Below are 18,834 nucleotides of genomic sequence, written 5' to 3'. Positions count from 1 at the left end.
GAGACTCTTAATGGTTCAGACCTCTTACTGGTTCAACACGTAATGGTTCAGACTGTTTGTTTCACGAGCAGATGTCTGAATGGTACAGACATTTGCCTCTGAATGGTTAAGATTTATACAGAGTCTGAATGGTTAAGATCTCTAATCTGAATTGGTTAGACATTTGCCTCTGAATGATTAAACATTATACATGCTCTTAATAGTTTAGACATTTTACTGATTCAACACTTAATGGTTTAGACCTCTTAGTGGTTCAGCACTTAACCATTCAGATGTTGCCAAACAGCACCTTAGTTAGTTAAAACAAAAAAAGAATTTTAGTTAGTTAAAAAAATATTTAATGTGTACAGTATTCTCATACAACATCTCCCAACATTGTATCCCTACAAATTATTCTTATTTATGATAAAGCAATCCACTATAAAATCTCCCAACTTCACACAACTTTAATCCTTACACAACACAATTTTTCATCATCTGTTACACATATTAGCCGTAATAATCAAACAAAACATCCATCTATGGCTGATAATGAAGGTATTATAATCAGTTATTGACCTTAATTTCCATTTCATTTCATTTTTCTACATCATAAATGCGAATTAAATCGCTCCAATTGATGGTTCCTTTTTTTAGCGACAATTGTTACTTCTCCTCTATTTTACACCAATAATTTTTTTCCATGGTTCGTAAATGAATGCAGCAAACGATAGTGATCAAAACGTGTTAAAAAAACACGCTGCTTTCTTTGATCGTAACAATGATGGTGTGATTTACCCTTGGGAAACTTTTCAAGGTTCGCTTCAATTTGATTTTTGTAATGAATCCAAGTATGTGAGACTTTCGTACTTTTGAGCAACAGTTTCTAACAATTTCGTAAATTTTAATTGTTATTTTTATACAGGGTTTCGAGCAATTGGGAGTGGTATTTTGTTATCCACAATTGCTGCAGTTTACATCAATGTCAGTCTTAGCCGCAAAACTCGCCCCGTATGTATAATTTATATCCTGTTATTTTTTTCGTATTTCTTTATGATTTACTCGTATTTGATTCTGAATCTCCGATTACAACTCCCTCGGCTTTCAAGCTCTCGAATTTTTTGTTGGAATTGTTTGGAGTTGTGTGATTTTGTGCTTTTAGAATTCGCTTTAAGGTCCTAAAAATATAAAAAAATTACAAAAAAAAAAAAAAACTCGTCTTATATTTTGGGATCCTTAACTTTTAAAGGTTTACTCTCCGGTCACAACTCCTTCAGCTCTCAAAATCTTGATCTTTTGGTTAAAAATGTGTCATAGTCATCGAACAAGCTTAAACTGTGTGGTTCAAACATGACTAGTGTAATTCTGTTATCTAAGTGTGCAAACGAATTAGCGGATTAAAATGAGTTGATGGGTTATTATCAAAGTTATAAATGGGTTGTTATCATGTTGTAAATAGGTTAAACACAACGTAAACAAATTGAAAGGTTATAAATAGTAGTAACAAAAATTATGTTGTTAAAGTTACAATTTAATTTTAGTTAATTTGAATAAAATTAAACATGTCAACGAAGGGGGCGTTAAGCACCGCCTCGAAGGGGCATTATGTATGTGATAACCAATTTAACTATACCAATTCAAAGGGGAGATGATAATTCCTAGATTTAATCATATTTTGGGTTAGCCAAGTTGGGTTAAAAAAACAGGCAGACTCACATAAATATATGAGTTGTGTTATAGTTTGGTTGCATAAAAACAAGTTGATTCCTCGATCTAATTAAAATAATGATAATAATGGTACAACCCATCAACCTGATTACAACCGTTTTAAAACTGATTACATGGTCAAGGGTGTTAGCCCAGATTACATGATCTTAATGGATGTTTTAAATCAAAGTGAAAACATTTGTTTACATTTTCATAAAAAGTGAAAGAGATTTTATATTAAGTAGAACACTAAAAAGTAATTTACTTTTTAGTGTAACCATGTGAATCGTTATTGAAAAATCTTGAGACCTCACAAATACCCCTGCTAACCAAGAAGATTAGATCATAATTTGCGCTGAGCAAATAACCTAAAATAATTTTCATATTTCCTAATTGATCAAATATGATTTTTTTGACTAAATAATTTCATTTATTATGTAAAGACATAAATTAATTATTATGTAAAGATATAAGCTTAAATAAAATGATATTTTTTCAAGATAAAATAATAAAAATAAAAGAAGTATAATTTATTTGTTAATTGTTATAATTTAAAGTCTTTTTGATACAGTGATATTAGATTTTAGTAATTCTAACTTTTACATATTGGCCGACATTTATCACAACTAAAAAAATTCCTCAGCCCAATTTTTTATGACATGACATGGACGATGGTGTGGAACACCCGATCCCAACTTACCCTTGCGCCCTTTTTCTCTCCCATGAAGACCCACCACTTCCACACTGGACCACACCGCCCCATCGTTTGAACCAACCATAACTGAACAACCACCATCTTCGACCATCTGCAGAACAACCACCACCGCCCCTTGGTTGATTCCGTCTACCACCACCCTCTCAAACATTATATTTTTCTGGCCAGCTTCTTCACCACCTACAACTCTGATCGAAACCTTGCATCTCTTAGTTACCCTTAACCCATCTCGTTCCCCACCGTTTGAACCAACCATAACTGAAGAACCACCATCTTCGACCATCTGCAGAACAACCAGCAGCGCCCCTTGGTTGATTCCGGCTACCACCACCCTCTTAAACATTATCTTTTTCTGGCCAGCTTCTTCACCACCTACAACTCTACCTACAACTCTGATCGAAACCTTGCATCCCTTAGTTACCCTTAACCCATTTCGTTCGTTTCCAACCTTGGTCACCAATTTGGTTCACACATTAATCTTCGTTTATAGGCATTCATAGATCTCTGTTTGAAAGATAGAAGGGTTAGATATGGTGGTGATGGCAACGGTGGCTGAGGATGGTGACGGTGGTGAAGAAAATGGTGGCGGTGTAATATGGTGGTGATAGTAGTTAGGTGGTGGTAGCCGGAGTTAGGTGGTGGGGTTACTGGAGTTAGGTGGTGGGGTTACTAGAGTTAGGTGGTGTTGTGGCATCGGAGATCTATTTTGGTGGTGGTGGCGGTCTGGTGTAGTGGTGGTGATTACAGTGGGGGTGAGAGAGAGAGAGACTGCTCCAACATCCAAATCATCGTCCACGCCATAAAAGAACTAACTAGATTAGACCTCAATTAGAAAGAAAAAAAAACCTCAGTAGAAGAAAATAGTTTGAAGTTTAGAGTATCTTGAGAAAAATGCCATCCAATGAGTCAAAGTAAAGATTGTTAAAGTCCAATTTCCCTTTTATATAACAATTTAAACTAGATTATAAGCCTTAAATCTTATAGTCACCTCAGCCAAGAGACTTTGCTAGCCACCCATGGTTCATTTTTTAAGTAACTATATTGTTAAAAGGTGATGAGTAATGATTTCCTAAGATGAAAAGATTAATTAATAATTAGTTATAAGAAATTCAAGGTTTACATAAAAGAGAAGGTATCTTTACGTGAAGAATTATAAGCTTCAAGGATTTTATGTTTGTTTGGAACAGGGAAAAAGGTATCCTAATCTACTATTCCCGATCAACATTCTAAACATAACAATGGGCAAACATGGTAGTGACTCGGGGGTCTATGATAGTCATGGAAGGTATCACATCTCTTATCTTTCGTTTATTTCTATAAGAGTATACAAAGTGGAAGTGGAGGAAAAACAGCCCGACAGGGAGCACCATTCTCTTTCTCTTGGTCTTGGGAACCCAAATTTAATCACTAACTAGTGATCACCAATTAAAGCGCACACACACATACACACACATATACATACATACACACACCCACATATATATATATATAGAGAGAGAGAGAGGAAGGTTAACGTACATTACGGCTTAACGTACATCACGTACGACAGGTAATTACGCACGTTCATTTTAAAATCACGCACGTTATAATTCAAAAATCCAAAATCACGCTTGTTGAAACACAATAATCACGCGTATTGAAAACATTAATCACGCATGTTATAGAACAAATCACGCACGTTGTTGTACGTGAAGTACGTTAAGCCGTAATGTAGGATATACTTTTTCTGTATATATATATATATATATATATATATATATATATATATATATATATATATATTATAGAGTTAGTCTCCAAATGGTGTTTTTCACTAGAAGTCTAAAGAGACTTATTAACCATTAGATTGTAATTTTAGATAGATGAGATTGATTAATGACATTTTTATAGATTGTGTTTAACTTTTAGTAATTGATTTAATGGCATAGAAGTATAAATGTAATTTCGGTGTGTCTTAAATTCATAAACCCAAACGCAGTTTCCCCCCATCTTTTTTATATGTAATTGTTTTTATTTTAAATAACACAACAATAAAGAACATTTTTTTATCTTTAATAGTAGTATCATATGGATACATACACAAATATGTTTCAACCGTATGTTTTAGTCCATAGTGTTTTTATCATAAATGAATAATTGTCTAATCTACTCTTCTACCATTCACCCTTAATTTTAATAATTACCATATGTCTAATCACTATGGCTTCTTAACCTTCTTAAGAATTTTACCCTTTATACATGAAACCTTACCTATAAAAAAACAGTTAAAAAAGGCTTATTTTTTTAGCAAAAATGATTTTTATTGGAATAGTTTCTACCCACATTTATAAGGAAAAGCGCTGAACAAAAAAAATAAAAAAATTGATTTTTAACATGTTAAATTAATTTTATAAGATATATTTTTTAAACATTTTTTTATATTTTTTATTTTTATTATTAAAAATCTTTCTACATGTATTTAAAAGGAAAAGCACTGAATTTTTTAATAGAAAAAGTTGACTTTTAACACGTTAAGTTGAATTTTTAAAAGTGTTCCTCAGTTCCCAATTTTTTAGTGTTCCCTAGTGTGTATATGTATATAGAAGAGGGTTACCTAGAAAACCCACTTGAGATAAGAAAAACCTAGAAAACCCTATGTGACTAGCCATTTTTTATACAATGTAACATATATATATTCAATCGTTTTCTGGAAAAAAAAAGTTGAGCGGTTTTTTTAAAAGATATATGTTTTTTAATTACATAAGTAACCAAACGATGTTGTTTAGTGTTATATATCTGTTACATAAGAAACATATTTAAAAAAAATCCATGGGCGCTTTTTGGTTGTTTTTACTCAAAAAGCTTGAAAATATATAAATTATATGCCCAAAAAATTGTGTAAAATAAAATGGCTTGTTACATCGAGTTTTATCATCTCAACATGGTTTCCTATTTACACTTAGTCTTTGTGTGTGTATTAATGGAGAAATTGGGGAAAGTGGGATGGTTTCGTAAAAAAATGAGGAAAATGAGAAAAATAGCAAGAATGCTGAAGTGATGCTAATGTGGCATATAGGGGTATATGAGGAAAACGGGATGAGTCCCTATGCTCTAAAAACATAAATAAATACACACAAGATAAAATGTGTCTTTGTTAGGAATTAAGATGATATTTAGGATCATGTTTCGAAATGAGTTGTGTAATATAAAATAAGCATAATTGTATTAACATTCATAACTCGTCCGTAACAAAAGTTGATCTACAACAATAATCAAAATTAGATGTTTCAATTGCCTATTGGTTGCAGTCTTGCAGATAACTATGAATTAGTACTTTTAAAATAGATATTTTCAACAATATAGATGATAGATGAATATAAAACCCAAACTCATATCGTGTATAAATCAAATCTAAATAATGAAATATGCTTTTCATGTTTGACTAAGGTTTGTTCCTTCAAAGTTTGAGGAGATATTTCAAAAGTATGCGAGGACAAATCCAGAGGCTTTGACAGCAGACGAATTGGATGAATTTCTCAAAGGAAATCGAGAACCCAAAGATTATGGAGGATGGTAGGAACACGTGACTAAATCTTATTTTTAATTATATATCTGTGTTTTTAGTTAATTAAATCTTAATAAAACTTGAGAACATATACTTCATTTGTAGGATTGCAGGTCTCACAGAATGGAAGACATTGTACTACTTGGCTAAGGACAAAAATGGATTATTGGAAAAGGATACCATTAAAGCTGTTTATGATGGAAGTTTGTTTGAAAAAATGGCAGCCGAAACGGCCAAGAAGAAACACAAATGAACTCTAGAATTGGCATATGTCGAAGATGGTACATTAGACTGCTCAAAACTGCTTAAATGGTATGGTTGTAGATTTTATTTTTTAAAGACACGAGCATAAAGGGAATTATTGTGTGATTTTAAGTGTAAACAGTCTTGATTGTACGGTTGAAATTTATAGATAAGTGCTAGGTTGAATGGTTGACGTAACCAAGGTTTCGTTGACTCTAGTCATCTTCATTCGCTTTATTATTGTTATTGTTGTAAAAAATGTCATTTTCGTGGAAAATATGAATTGAAGCCACGCAATACAAAATAGAACTCTATGTTTTCTAGAAAATGGTTCAAATTTAAAATGGGTATAACTTTTTATCTTTTTTTAAGGTATACTTTATTCACAAATGCCAAAACTCCTCGAACCGGGAGCGACACAAATAGCAACTACAAAAATACAAATTTACACCACATATCCCAAGATAAATTTCTATCTTCAGAACGGTTCCTATACCACAAAAACCCAAGAGATTTAATATTCTGCATGATATCCTCAACTCTAATGTCAGCGTTTGAGAACCGCTTATTGTTCCTAGCCTTCCAAATGCACCAACAAGCCACATACAAAATATCTTGAAACACCCTTTTTCCTATAAATCCCAGGTTGCTGAATTCTGAAGCGTTGATGATATCTCTAACTGAAAAAAAAGGGACTAACTTTGCACCAACCACTAATTTGGTTGCAGATGTTAGACGCCACCGGACAAGCGTAAAACAAATGGTCAGTCGATTATATTCTGTCTTCGCACATAACACACATGTCATCACCAAACAAACAATTCCTCGATCGAAGACCTGTGATGGAAGGGATACGATCTAACAGTGTTATCCACATGAATACGTTGCATTTTTTAAGGACCCACTTGGACCATCTGATAACTAACCTGCTGCTGTAATATTTTCCGCTATCCAAAAATTCTTTTACAGCTTTAACCGAAAACACCTTTTGCCTACCTCCACTCCATTCCCATTTATCAGGACAGGAAGATAAACTCACATATTCGATCAGATGAGATAACTCACTAAATTCCGGCAACTCCTCCTCCGAAGACAGACGCCTAGACCAGTTCCAAACGAGCGCTGCAGAGCTAACCTGAGAAGACAGCCTATCCGCAACCCTACATTTTTTAACTTTCTCAAGAGGCATCGGCTCCAACCACGGGTCAATCCAAAACCTGATATCTTTGTCGTTACCAATCTTCCCACAGACGAGCTGATTAAAACCAACTCCTTGAACCTTGATCTTATCAATAACCCTCACAATAACTTTCCAAATTCCATTACGGGACCCGTTAACCGGAAGCGGAGACAAACCTTTTTTTATGGTAGTGCAGGGATTTAATGGCCCTCATCCAGATATTGTTCGGCTCTGTTTGATACCTCCATACCCATTTTGCAAGTAAAGCAACATTCGAATCACGTAACCAGCTTAACTCAAGACCCCCACTGGCGATGGGAGAAGCCGCGACCTCCCACGAGACCCAATGCATCTTCTTGATATTCTCCGAACCTCCATAGAGAAACCTTCTAATCTTTGCTTCCAAGTCACTAATAACTTTCTCCGAAGCTTTGAAAATAGAGAAATAATAAGTAGGTAAGCTTTCCATAACCGACTTAATCAATGTATAACTTTTTATCTGTATGAAGTTATAGACCATAAAATGTGGATAAAAATACTATAAAGGGAACTAAATCATAAATGTTAACTGATATACAAAAAGTAGTGTTGATGTTAGACGATGGGGTGTGGGGGAGCTTGGCTTGGGGTATTGTTCGACACGTGGCGAGTGTGGGCTCCACCAAACCACCCTAAAAAAGTGGGGCGTAGAAGCGGCGTTGCCAAGCGGCGTTGGGGTGCCATGTTGAATTTTTTAATATTTTTTATATAGTTGACATTTATATAAATAAAACACAAACTTATATTAATTTAAAAAAAAAGGTTTGACCTAAAGGACAAAACATGCAAGATTTTGAAAGGTAAAGGACACCGCCTGTAAGATTTTGGCAAAAAGGACAGCGCCTGAAATTTGATGTAAACATAAAGGACAAAACTTGTAATTTACTCTTAAAAAAAGTGTAGAGATTTTGAATAAAGAGTGAGGTAGAAGGGATGAAAATTATGGAACAAAGTTTGGTATTTATAGGTGAAATTTATAAAGTTTAAAATTAATTTTTTTATTTGAATGTTACCGTTACAACGGTAACTTTGACCAAACCCTCCATCGATCAAAGCAATTCCCCCTCGTTAACGTGTTGGCGAGCTTTTGATGGCGCCCCCCTTTCGCTGCCGCGGTGTGGTCGATGGCACCCGCGGGGCGCTATGGACAATGAGGTGGCAGGGTGGCGTTAAGCCACACCCACTGGCCTTATTGATAAAAAAAATATAACTTAACGGTTACTTGCTTTAATAGTCAAAGTTTAAACTAACATGCATTAGTTTTGTAGATTATGTGTAACGGAGTTGCGCCGATGGGGCGTGAATGCTCCGAGTAAGCACCAGGTGCCAACACTTTTCAAAAATTAGGGCATGGAGTGAAGCCTGTGGGGCGTTACAAGGGTGTAGAGTGACGGTGCGTTAGTCCAGTAACGCTTGAAGCGGCTAAGGAGAGAGGTGCCAAGGTGAGTTGGCGGGTTTGATCCGCATGGCTCCGACGTGCGGGGTGGTAACGCCTTGGGCGTTTCTCCGCTACACAAATGTCACACCCCAACCAATGGCGGAAACATCGGGATGAAACGAAGTGTGAAGATTGCAGGAGACTTCATAACGCTATTTGTGACAATATTTAATAAACCGGTTTCATTTCATAAGTAAATTGTCAACAATACAAGAAATACGAATAACAACAAGTTCAAAGGAAATACATAACAACATAATCAAAATTGATACAACATATTAAACCTAAACGTCTATATGTGTATCTAGGCATCAACGCTACTTCTTTTCATAGCATCATCATCCTCAACCTGTAACATGTTTAAAATAAAGTTCAATGCAAAAGCAAAGGCGAGTATACAAGTTTGGTACATACATAGTATAGGATAAAAGTGTGAACAATTCCTCATAGCAAGCATGCGATTCAAGATAAACATTAAATATGGCATGTGTCTAACATATCAAACCAAGAAAACGCAACTTGCTCATGACATAACCAAAGTTTCAGTAGAGGCGGGTCGTTAATCCTATAGCGCTACATATGTCAAGGTTTGGCTCGTACGAAGTTAATGATAAGTTCAACACATAAGAATCACCCAAATTTAAAGTATCAAGCCATCACATATACAAGCATGTTATAGGAATGTTCATGTGTTTAGACAAAAGTTCATGTGTAAGTTTCAATAGGTAAACATGTTACACCCCAAAAGTGGTAAAAGTAAAAAGGGGAAAAGTACGAGTATACTCACATAATTGCTAAGCCTTCCGATTATCCAAGCGTTGACGAGTGTAAAGGATTAGGAGGTTGGAACAACAAGGTCACCCTATATGGGCAAACGATGGCGCATGAGTAAACGAAATCTCAAGAGAACGAACGGGAGTGTTTAGCCTAGATATTTAAAATATCACGAACTTATCATTATTTAACAGTTACATAAGTTAATTTATTTAGATAATTTATCTTAATATTAACCCTTAATGTTATAAAAGGGATTATAATGAATTGTTTATTATTCTAGGAGTTTATTATAAAATAGAGAAGAATATTTATTTTATAATTTACAGTTTATAAGGATTCTTACAAGAAAAGAATTCTAGACAAAAGCTCGATTAAATAAATAATGAATTTAAGGAATAAAAAGGTTTTAAAAAGAATAGAATTTATAAAAGTTTATTTTGGAACTAAAGGAAAAGAAATGGATTTAAAAAAAAAACTAAAATCTCAAAAGCGGCCAAAATAAGTATACATTTATAATTATTGTTATAAAAATTATTCGAATCCGATATGTTTGGTTCTATAATTAAACGCGTATCGTTTCACGGATGTTTTTACGAAAAACGGGCAGAGTTTCCTCTGTTTTTGGACGATCCCGACGATGCAAGTTGTCGTCTATAATTTCAAAATTCAACAGTATACTAAACAATATAATTGTATATATTTTTCTATGCGAGTTTACAAATTATATAACATTCGGTTTGAGTAAAACATAATATTACAGGCGTGTTCGAATTGGTTACCATTTTGTTAGTAGACTGACTTCGACCCGACACGAGACCCGAAACACGAAACTTGACCGAGTGACCCGTGTTGACTGTTTGACCATCGTTGACCCGAGCCCAAACCAAAAACCGGGTTGAAACGAACCTGAAAACAAACCCGAATCAAAACTGAAACAAAACTAGAGTCGAAACTTGAATGAACAAAAGACAAACAACAACAAAAAAATGAACCAGATTCTAACCTGAATCTGAAACGAACCGTCTGAAGCCACAGTTGACCCGAACCGTCTGAAAGCCGAACCGAACCGGACGACCTGAACCACGCCGCCGTAGACGACGCCGGAGCTTCTGTCGTCGTCCTTGTTGTTTCCGATCTCCTTCTCATCTCGCTCTCTCTCTCTTTCTCTTTCTCTCTCTGCTGTCGACGCCGTCGCACGCCACCAGTGCAATGGTGGTGGCCGGAGATCCAATCGAACAGGGGGGGGGGGGTTGCGTGAGAGGCAGGAAGTGTGGTGTCAGGTTTGTTTGTGAGAAAGAGAGATTGTGTGGTTGGGTTGGGTCGTCGACGGAAAGCCGACCGGAAATCAATTCCGGTGACCTGGTCTCACAGAGAAGGAGGAGGGAAAAGGGGTGATGTCGGCTGCCAGGTTTGGATGGTAACTAGGGTTTAGATATATATGTTTTTTTTTTAACTTTCAATTATAAACACAATAGTCCCTAAACTTTAAGGACTTTATTAAATGGTTAAATTAACTTGGTTTAAGTTTAATTTCTTATAACTAACTAGGTTAACTAGATAACCTTGAAATTAAGTAAATAAATTAATTAATTACTATATTGATTTTATTTATTTATTTTTAACAAAATAAATAGTTAATTATAGATAATCAATCATAAAAATCTTTCGATGGTTATCTAATTCGCGAAGAATTTCCGTTGGTTCAAGGTTAGGGTTCGAATTTCAAAACGGGTCGGATTTCGGGAAATCCATTTTGACGAATGTTACAACAAAGTCTTAATATTGTTGATTATATACACCTAAAATTAAGTCATATTCCAAAGGTTTATATCATATATTAATTGGCTTAAAAATAAGCATAAAGTGTTTTAATCTTGATGTAAACAAGATAAAAAATAAACATGTTTACTAATGCAGTTTTCATTATAAGTAAATGGTCTTTGTGGTTTTGTAAAATAACACATACAGTCTCTAACTTTTGGAAATTACAGCTATGGTTTGACAGTTTGTTACTCGGATAGTCCTTAGAGTGGATGGCGGTTAGTTTTCTCCGGTAAGTCCATTTGAAATTACAAAATTACCCTGCTTTTATTAAAATATAAGAAAAAATATTCACAAACAATATATACATAGCTACATAAACACACACTCACTCACTCTCTCTAAAACACACACACGGACTATCTCTACTCTCTCTCAGGCAAACCCCGACCACCACCTGCCGCCACCAGAACCACCACCTGCTACCACCCCCACACCACCACCAGCCAACACCTACCCCCACACCACCACCTACCACCCCCATCCCCACCCTCATCTTCTCTGAAAAAGACATCCCTACCGGCTCATTTCCGTCGCCGGTCGTTAGCTAGTTTCAAACGGCTCCACTGACTCAATCTAGGGTTTCGACCAAGAGACCTAGGGTTCAGACGGTAGTTGTGATGAAAAACTGGGTAGCGACATCAACAGAAACAAATTAAAGCAAAAGGTAGGGTTCCAACGAAGATTCGGTAAGTTTTGCCCCTCTGCATGTTCTTTTTGGTAAGATCGACATTCAATGATGTCTGATTGGTTGATTTTCGTTGGACCGGCGAATAGGCGACTTCTGGTTAAATTCCGGTGAACTCCGGTGAGAATATTTAGACGCAATGGCCCCCCTATCGCGTTGTTCATGTTGTAACTTTCAGAAGCAGATTCCGACCAGATTGGTGACGGACAGGTATGGGCGGTTGTCGAAGACGAAGATGGTGGGTTAGATCTCGCTGGGTCGTTAGCTGGTTTCAAATCTCGTCGCCGGAGGTGGTGGCTACCGGAGGTGGTTGGTAAATGGTGGTAGTGATGGCAGCCGTAGGTGATAGGGATTAGAGAGGTGAGAAGAAGCTGTTTGTTTTGTGTGTATAAATAATAACTAAATAAATTCTTAGTAAGGGTAATTTAGTCTTTTTACATCAACTTAAACTTAACTGAGAAAACTAACGTCCATCAACTCCAGGGACTATTCGAGTAACAAATTGTCAAACCACAGAAACCACGGGTATAATTTCTAAAAGTTGGGGACTATAGGTGTTATTTTACAAAACCATAGGAACTATCCGTGCATTTTACTCTTTCATTAATGTAGCATTTTTAATATACTTTTAATCATATTTTTAGTGATTTTTAATGTAGTTTTAGTCATTTTAAGCACTTTTTAACGTAGTTTTGGTCACAATTTTCATATTTTAGCAATTTTTTGCGGTAGAAGTTTCTAATGAAATTAGAGCTGATGGAGAATATATTTTTTATACTAGCATAAAGTATTCAAATCGGATTAAAACGAAATTCCTAATAAATAAACATAAAGTAATACAAAAGTTTTAAAATTGAATTCGGTTTTGCTCCATGAGGTTGGATAAAAAAAATAATCATTTTTCTCCAAAACTTTTAGTTAATGAGAAAGAAAATGACCAAGATGCCCATCACATGACATGCACATGGGTTAGACTTAACGAGGCAAATTAATGATGCTAGAGGTTTGGATAAAAATAAGCAATTGATGAAAACCTTTGGAGGTAAATCAATAATTTTAATCTTTAAAAAAAATAGTATTTATTGTTAAACCTTTAAGGAGCAAAATCGAATTTAACCCAAACGAAGAGTTAACTTCTTTATAGTTCATTGTTTTGGAATGTAACAAGTTGCAATGCATTAAATAAGGTTGTCATGTAACTGGTTCTAAGAATGCTTAACAATTCAGTTTTTTTTTTTAATGTAATTAGTTCTAATGTAGTTTTGGTCGTTCTTGCAGCACTTTTTAAAGCAGTTTTAGTCACATTTTTTGTAGCAATACTTAATGCAGCTTTGGTCATTTTTGCATCGCTTTTTAATGCAGTTTTAGTCAATATTTTCCCGCAACAATTTTTAATGAAATTAGGGAAGTTGAAGGACGTGTGTGTATACAATTTGAAAAGTATTCAAGTCGGATTAATGCGAAATTCCAAGAAAATAAAAACAATGGATTTTTTTTTTGAAAAGTGTACTTCATTAACAGAAAACCGACCCAAAACGGGCCGGCACAAAAACACACAGCATTACATATTCACAGCTTTATACCAGTTGTCCCAAGAACAAGACTCCTGCTTCGATCTAGACGAAAACCATAAAAAACCTATCACCTTAATGTCATATAAAATTTTCGCTATCTTAACGGGAATCGACTCGAAAACTAGAGCGTTTCTCGCCAACCAAATACACCAACACCCAATCAAAATCAAACCTTGGATAATGCTCCTCTTACTATTCGGAATTCTGGGATCATTGTGGAGAACCAGAAGGTCTCGGAAAGAAAAAGCGAAGAAGCACGGGAGATTACACCAAGTAGAAACCTGTTGCCAAACAGTTCAGCCGATTCAACACCAAAATCACACAGAGGGCACATCTCGTTATCAATAGCGATGTTCCTAGATCGGAGAGCGAAACGTGTCAGAATCCTTCCCTGTTCACATTGCCAGGCAAAGATATTAACTTTAAGTGGAACCCACTTACACCATTCCATAGCGAAGCAGCTGCTCGAATGAGAACCCGATGCGATAAAATTCCGAACCCCCTTAACTGAGAAGTCCTCGTACTCTCCTCCAGTCCAACGCCACCTATCTTCAGCCGACGAGATACAAACATCTGATAGCATAGATATAAGCTGGGTAACATCTTCAACGAGAGGGACCGGAACCTGGGACTTCCACTCCCAATGAAGGGTTCGATCAGACCCCGATCCAAGAAGACGGTCGCGAACCAAGCATTTTTTATTAACTTCCAGCTTAAAGAGATCAGGGAACAGACATTTAAGGGGCTCATTAGAAACCCAGGGATCGAGCCAGAAAGCAATGCTATCCCCTTTTCCAACTACACCCTTGAAACAATTCCGGATCGGGATACCGTCTACCACTGTATTAGAGATAACCTTGACAATATTACTCCAGGCCCCATTGAGAATTTTTTTGTAATGGAAAGCATCCCACCCCACTCGACTAGAATGCAAAGACACAATAATTCTTCTCCATAAGCTGCAAATTTCAGTCTTATATCTCCATCCCCATTTGGATAGAAGAGCCACGTTAATATCTAGTAATTTGCTAAGGCCAAGACCTCCCTTCTTTTTCGACAAAGAAACCCGATCCCATGCAACCCAGTGAACTTTGTTTACTTCAGACGAGCCGCCCCACAGAAACCTTCTTATCATCTTCTCTAAATCAACAATAACCTTTTTCGGGGCCTTGTATATGGAGAAATAGTACAAGGGGAGACTTTCTAGAACCGATTTAATGAGAGTAACACGTCCGCCTATAAAAGAAACCGGGATTTCCAAACCGCAAGACGACTTTGAAACACCTCAAAAACAGGAAGCCAATTGCTTATGCGATTCATATTAGCGCCCACCAACACACCAAGATACTTAAATGGCGGGGAGTCCGGCGAACAACCTACCTCGAAGGCAACTTTTTTAACCTCCGACCAACTCACACCGATGCCATAGAGGTTAGACTTATCAATATTAATTTTTAACCCGGAGCAAATGTGAAAGCAACGAAGGACTCTAAGCATATTACTTATCTCCACTTGAGACCGTTCGCCAAATAATATGGCGTCATCCGCAAATAGAAGGTGAGTAATAACCGGCCCACCATCAGGAGTACGGATGCCTTTTAGAGAACCAACTTCCTTAGCTTTGGAAAGAAAACACGAGAGAGCCTCCATCACCAAAAGGAAAAGGAACGGATTTAGAGAAAAGCTGGGTGAGAAAAACTTTATCCTCCTCTTTTAATTTTTTCAAATTGTCAAGCCAGGGAATCGGGCGATCCTGAATATCATCCTTAAATTTGTCGCGGAAAAAAGAAAACACATGTTGCTTGACTTTAGAAGGTTTGTTCACCCAAGAACCATTCAAATCGAACCCGTGGATTTTGTTAGAGACTTTTCTATTATTTATAACCGAATGAAAATACCTGGAATTTTCATCTCCGTCAGCAGCCCATTTAACTCTAGATCGTTGTCTAAGATCCGCGTTCTTTCTCACTTCAACAACTTTGACAATCTTTTTAGACTTGCACCAAATCCACTCCTCAACTTCATTAAGATCTCTAGATTCCATTTCGAGTTCCAATCGGTCAAGTTCCAAAACCGCTGAAGTGAGCTGATCGTTTTCATTTTTAAGGAAATCATCCCTCCAATTTTTAAGGAACACTCGAATCCTACCAAATTTTTTTGAGAGAGCGGAATCAGGAGGGCCAGAACAATTAAAACCCTCAACAGCTGCATAGACTGCCTCGTCAAAGCCCCTTCTACCAAACCAGGAGCTAAAAACACGGAATGGACGGGCCCCGTAATTAGAGTCCATAACAGAAAGAGTAATGGGGCAGTGATCAGAGTGGAGGCAAGAGTGGGCTTGAACACAGGCTTCTGGCCATAAGGAGAAAGAGTCACTGCTCACGAGGAGCCGGTCAATTTTGCTTAATTTCTTGCCGTTATCACGGACGCAAGTGAAATTTCTCCCTTGCATCGGGTACTCCAACAATCCGTGATTGAAGATAAAGTCGTTGAAAAATTTGGCACAAGAAGGTTTGAAATTAGAATTCTTTCTCTCGATAGGAGACCTCACTGCATTGAAATCCCCGCACAACACCCACAGCCCATTAGAATTAGCTAAAACATCCGCTAAGTCCCCCAGAGGCGCCTTTTTTCAGCAGACCCTTGCGGGGCGTAAACGTTAATAAGGTTAATAGGGGCACCACTACCAACGAGGGAACCAGATAAGTGGAGGAAAAACCTAGCTTTGGTCACATTCTCCACCTTTAAAACCTGGGGATCCCACATCCAAACTAGACCCCTGACAGACCAACGGACCCAACAAACTCCGATCCAAAAGATCCCATGCCCCAAAATTTAGCGAGAGTGGAATCCGACATCGATTCCTGCTTAGTTTCTTGAAGAGCAACGACCGAAATATGTTCTTCTGTCTTAAATCCCTGACCCAATTCACTTTGTGCCCCCCGACAATACCCCTAATATTCAAGGATAAAAAATTCATTGATAAACTCCATTGTTACCTTCTTTCCTGATGACCTCTTTGACCAGGGCTCCATGATGTTCCAACTGAACCCCGATAGCTGCACCAATAAGCACTGTAGCTTCTACCTCAGCATCGCACCTACTGTCAGGTGAATCCGTAACTTCGATACAATCCCCGGTCTTAGGCCTCCCCACACTATCAGCAGGTTCGCCCTCACCCAGATCGGAGGAGTGAAGACTTGTGTTGAGGTCCAGAGAGCCAGTCGGTTCGTTCCGCTTTTGACAATTAGAAATTTCCTTAATCTGGTTGGAACCGTCATCGGCAAGGCCACCTGTTTCCAGAGGATTAGAATTTCCTAAGTTCAGAAATCTGTTGAGATCGAAGGGATCAGAATCTTCTAACTCCGCCCTATGCCTTTTTCTGGGCCTATCTGGAGACTGGGGGCTCCTGTTGACCCTGTTTGGGCCTTCCTTTCTGGGCTTATAAACACCTTTTTTGGATTTGGGCCTGGAAGACAATCCAGTCAAAACAAAATTTTGCCCAAAAATATCTTTATTCATTGGACCAACAAAAGCAACTGCTGGGCCCCTCCCCCCATTCTCACAATTAATGCCTTGATCCCTGGGAACATTGGAAGTGACATCCTCAGAATTTAAGTTCCCCACATGATTGGGTGATGCTTCGTTATCCGCGTTCTCATGCAGCCCCACGTCCCTGACAGACATAACATCGTCTAGACTTTCCGATTCCCCATGCGACGGAGACGATACACTTGCCCCATCACCAACTCCGGTACCTACTCCGGGAACATTATCAGGCCATTCTTCGTCGAACATACAATCCGGCACCCAATCGTCTAATTCTTCCATAATCCAAACTTTGAACTTTTTGTTCTTCCATTTGAGGGTGACCGTATCGGAAATGCGAGCACCCACGTCAACCAAAATACCTACACAATTGGTCGATAAATCCCAGTCCTTATGGGTCAGATGAGACCCCTTAACTATTTTGCCGAAAAGAGCTGCAACGTCAACGAAAACTTTGTTTTCAGCTAAGTGCAGTGGGACACCATGAAACTTAATCCAAGCTATTCTCTCGTAAGCTAAGGACTGACCAGACCATAAGTCTAATGAATCAAACCATTCATTCCAAAGATTAACTTTAAGTAAAAATTCTGAAGCGTCAATGTCATCCTCGAAAGCTAACAGCAAGTAAAGACCTCCAAGGTAATAGAGTTTGAATCCGCCGACGCCCGCTGATGAAAGATTAACCTTAATGTTGATCAGGGACTCCAGATCTTTAGATCGTCCTACTACCGCTCTCCCTTGAAGATCAAAGAAAGCGCTAGTCTCGCCGTGAACGATTACCTCCTTTTCGTTATCCAAAACGTCTACTACATGCTGCTTAGAGACTCCCGAATTATTCAAGAGAGCCGAACAATACGAACGACCAGGATTTGTAAAAGAATTGTGCCTTATATTATTGTTAGTCTCCACACCCGACTGGAACTCATGCTGACCGGAGATCGGAGGGACCCCATGTTCCTCCTCCGTTCCATTTTCTTTTTCAAACCTTGCACGATTGATCTTGAGTTTGAAACCGCCGAGTTTAAGACCTTGCATCTTCTTCTCCAACTCTTTCCAGTCGTTAACACCCTTGAAAACTAACAAAACCGAACTTTAGGCCCTCCTTACTCCTCTTCCTCGCGATATAGGACCCGGCGATATCTCCATATTTGCTGAGAAGGGTGGCCAGATCCCAAGGTCTGCATCCATCCGGGATGTTGGCCACAGAGGTATAGATATAAAAGAAAATGACTAAAATCTCTATTAAATGACAAACAAATGGGTTAAACTTCATGGGGAAATGGATGGAGGTATAGAATAAAATGAAACAACACATGAATTTTTTAAGGTAAATCGATGTTTTAATATTTTGAAGGAAAATGATTATTTTTTGTCTAAGTCTGTAGGAATTAGGTTCACCTTTTGTAAAATATAATTACAAAATATATAATAACGAGACTCTCATTATTCATAGGAAATATCATAGTACAATACCAGTTGCAGTAACTAAATAAAAAGAATATAAAATAGAACTATATATACCAATCTTGATTCAAGCCGCATCTTTGGTGGGTCCTTCACGCACACTTGATAGCATCCTA

General features: G+C 37.3%; 1 protein-coding gene across 1 annotated transcript; it reads left to right on the top strand.

Moving 5' to 3' along the window:
* Positions 1–432: 432 nt before the first annotated feature.
* Positions 433–6,425, top strand: LOC110895554 (probable peroxygenase 4). The gene is made up of 6 exons (XM_022142879.2): positions 433–537; positions 704–796; positions 905–990; positions 3,589–3,686; positions 5,828–5,953; positions 6,051–6,425. The coding sequence occupies exons 1-6, from the start codon at positions 522–524 to the stop codon at positions 6,196–6,198; spliced, it is 567 nt and encodes a 188-aa protein (XP_021998571.1). The 5' UTR covers positions 433–521; the 3' UTR covers positions 6,199–6,425.
* Positions 6,426–18,834: the final 12,409 nt, after the last annotated feature.

Source organism: Helianthus annuus, chromosome 12, assembly GCF_002127325.2.
Source record: "Helianthus annuus cultivar XRQ/B chromosome 12, HanXRQr2.0-SUNRISE, whole genome shotgun sequence".
NCBI classification, from domain to species: domain Eukaryota; kingdom Viridiplantae; phylum Streptophyta; class Magnoliopsida; order Asterales; family Asteraceae; genus Helianthus; species Helianthus annuus.
Note: the sequence above shows the minus strand (reverse complement) of the source record. Positions and strands in the feature narration are given on the sequence as shown.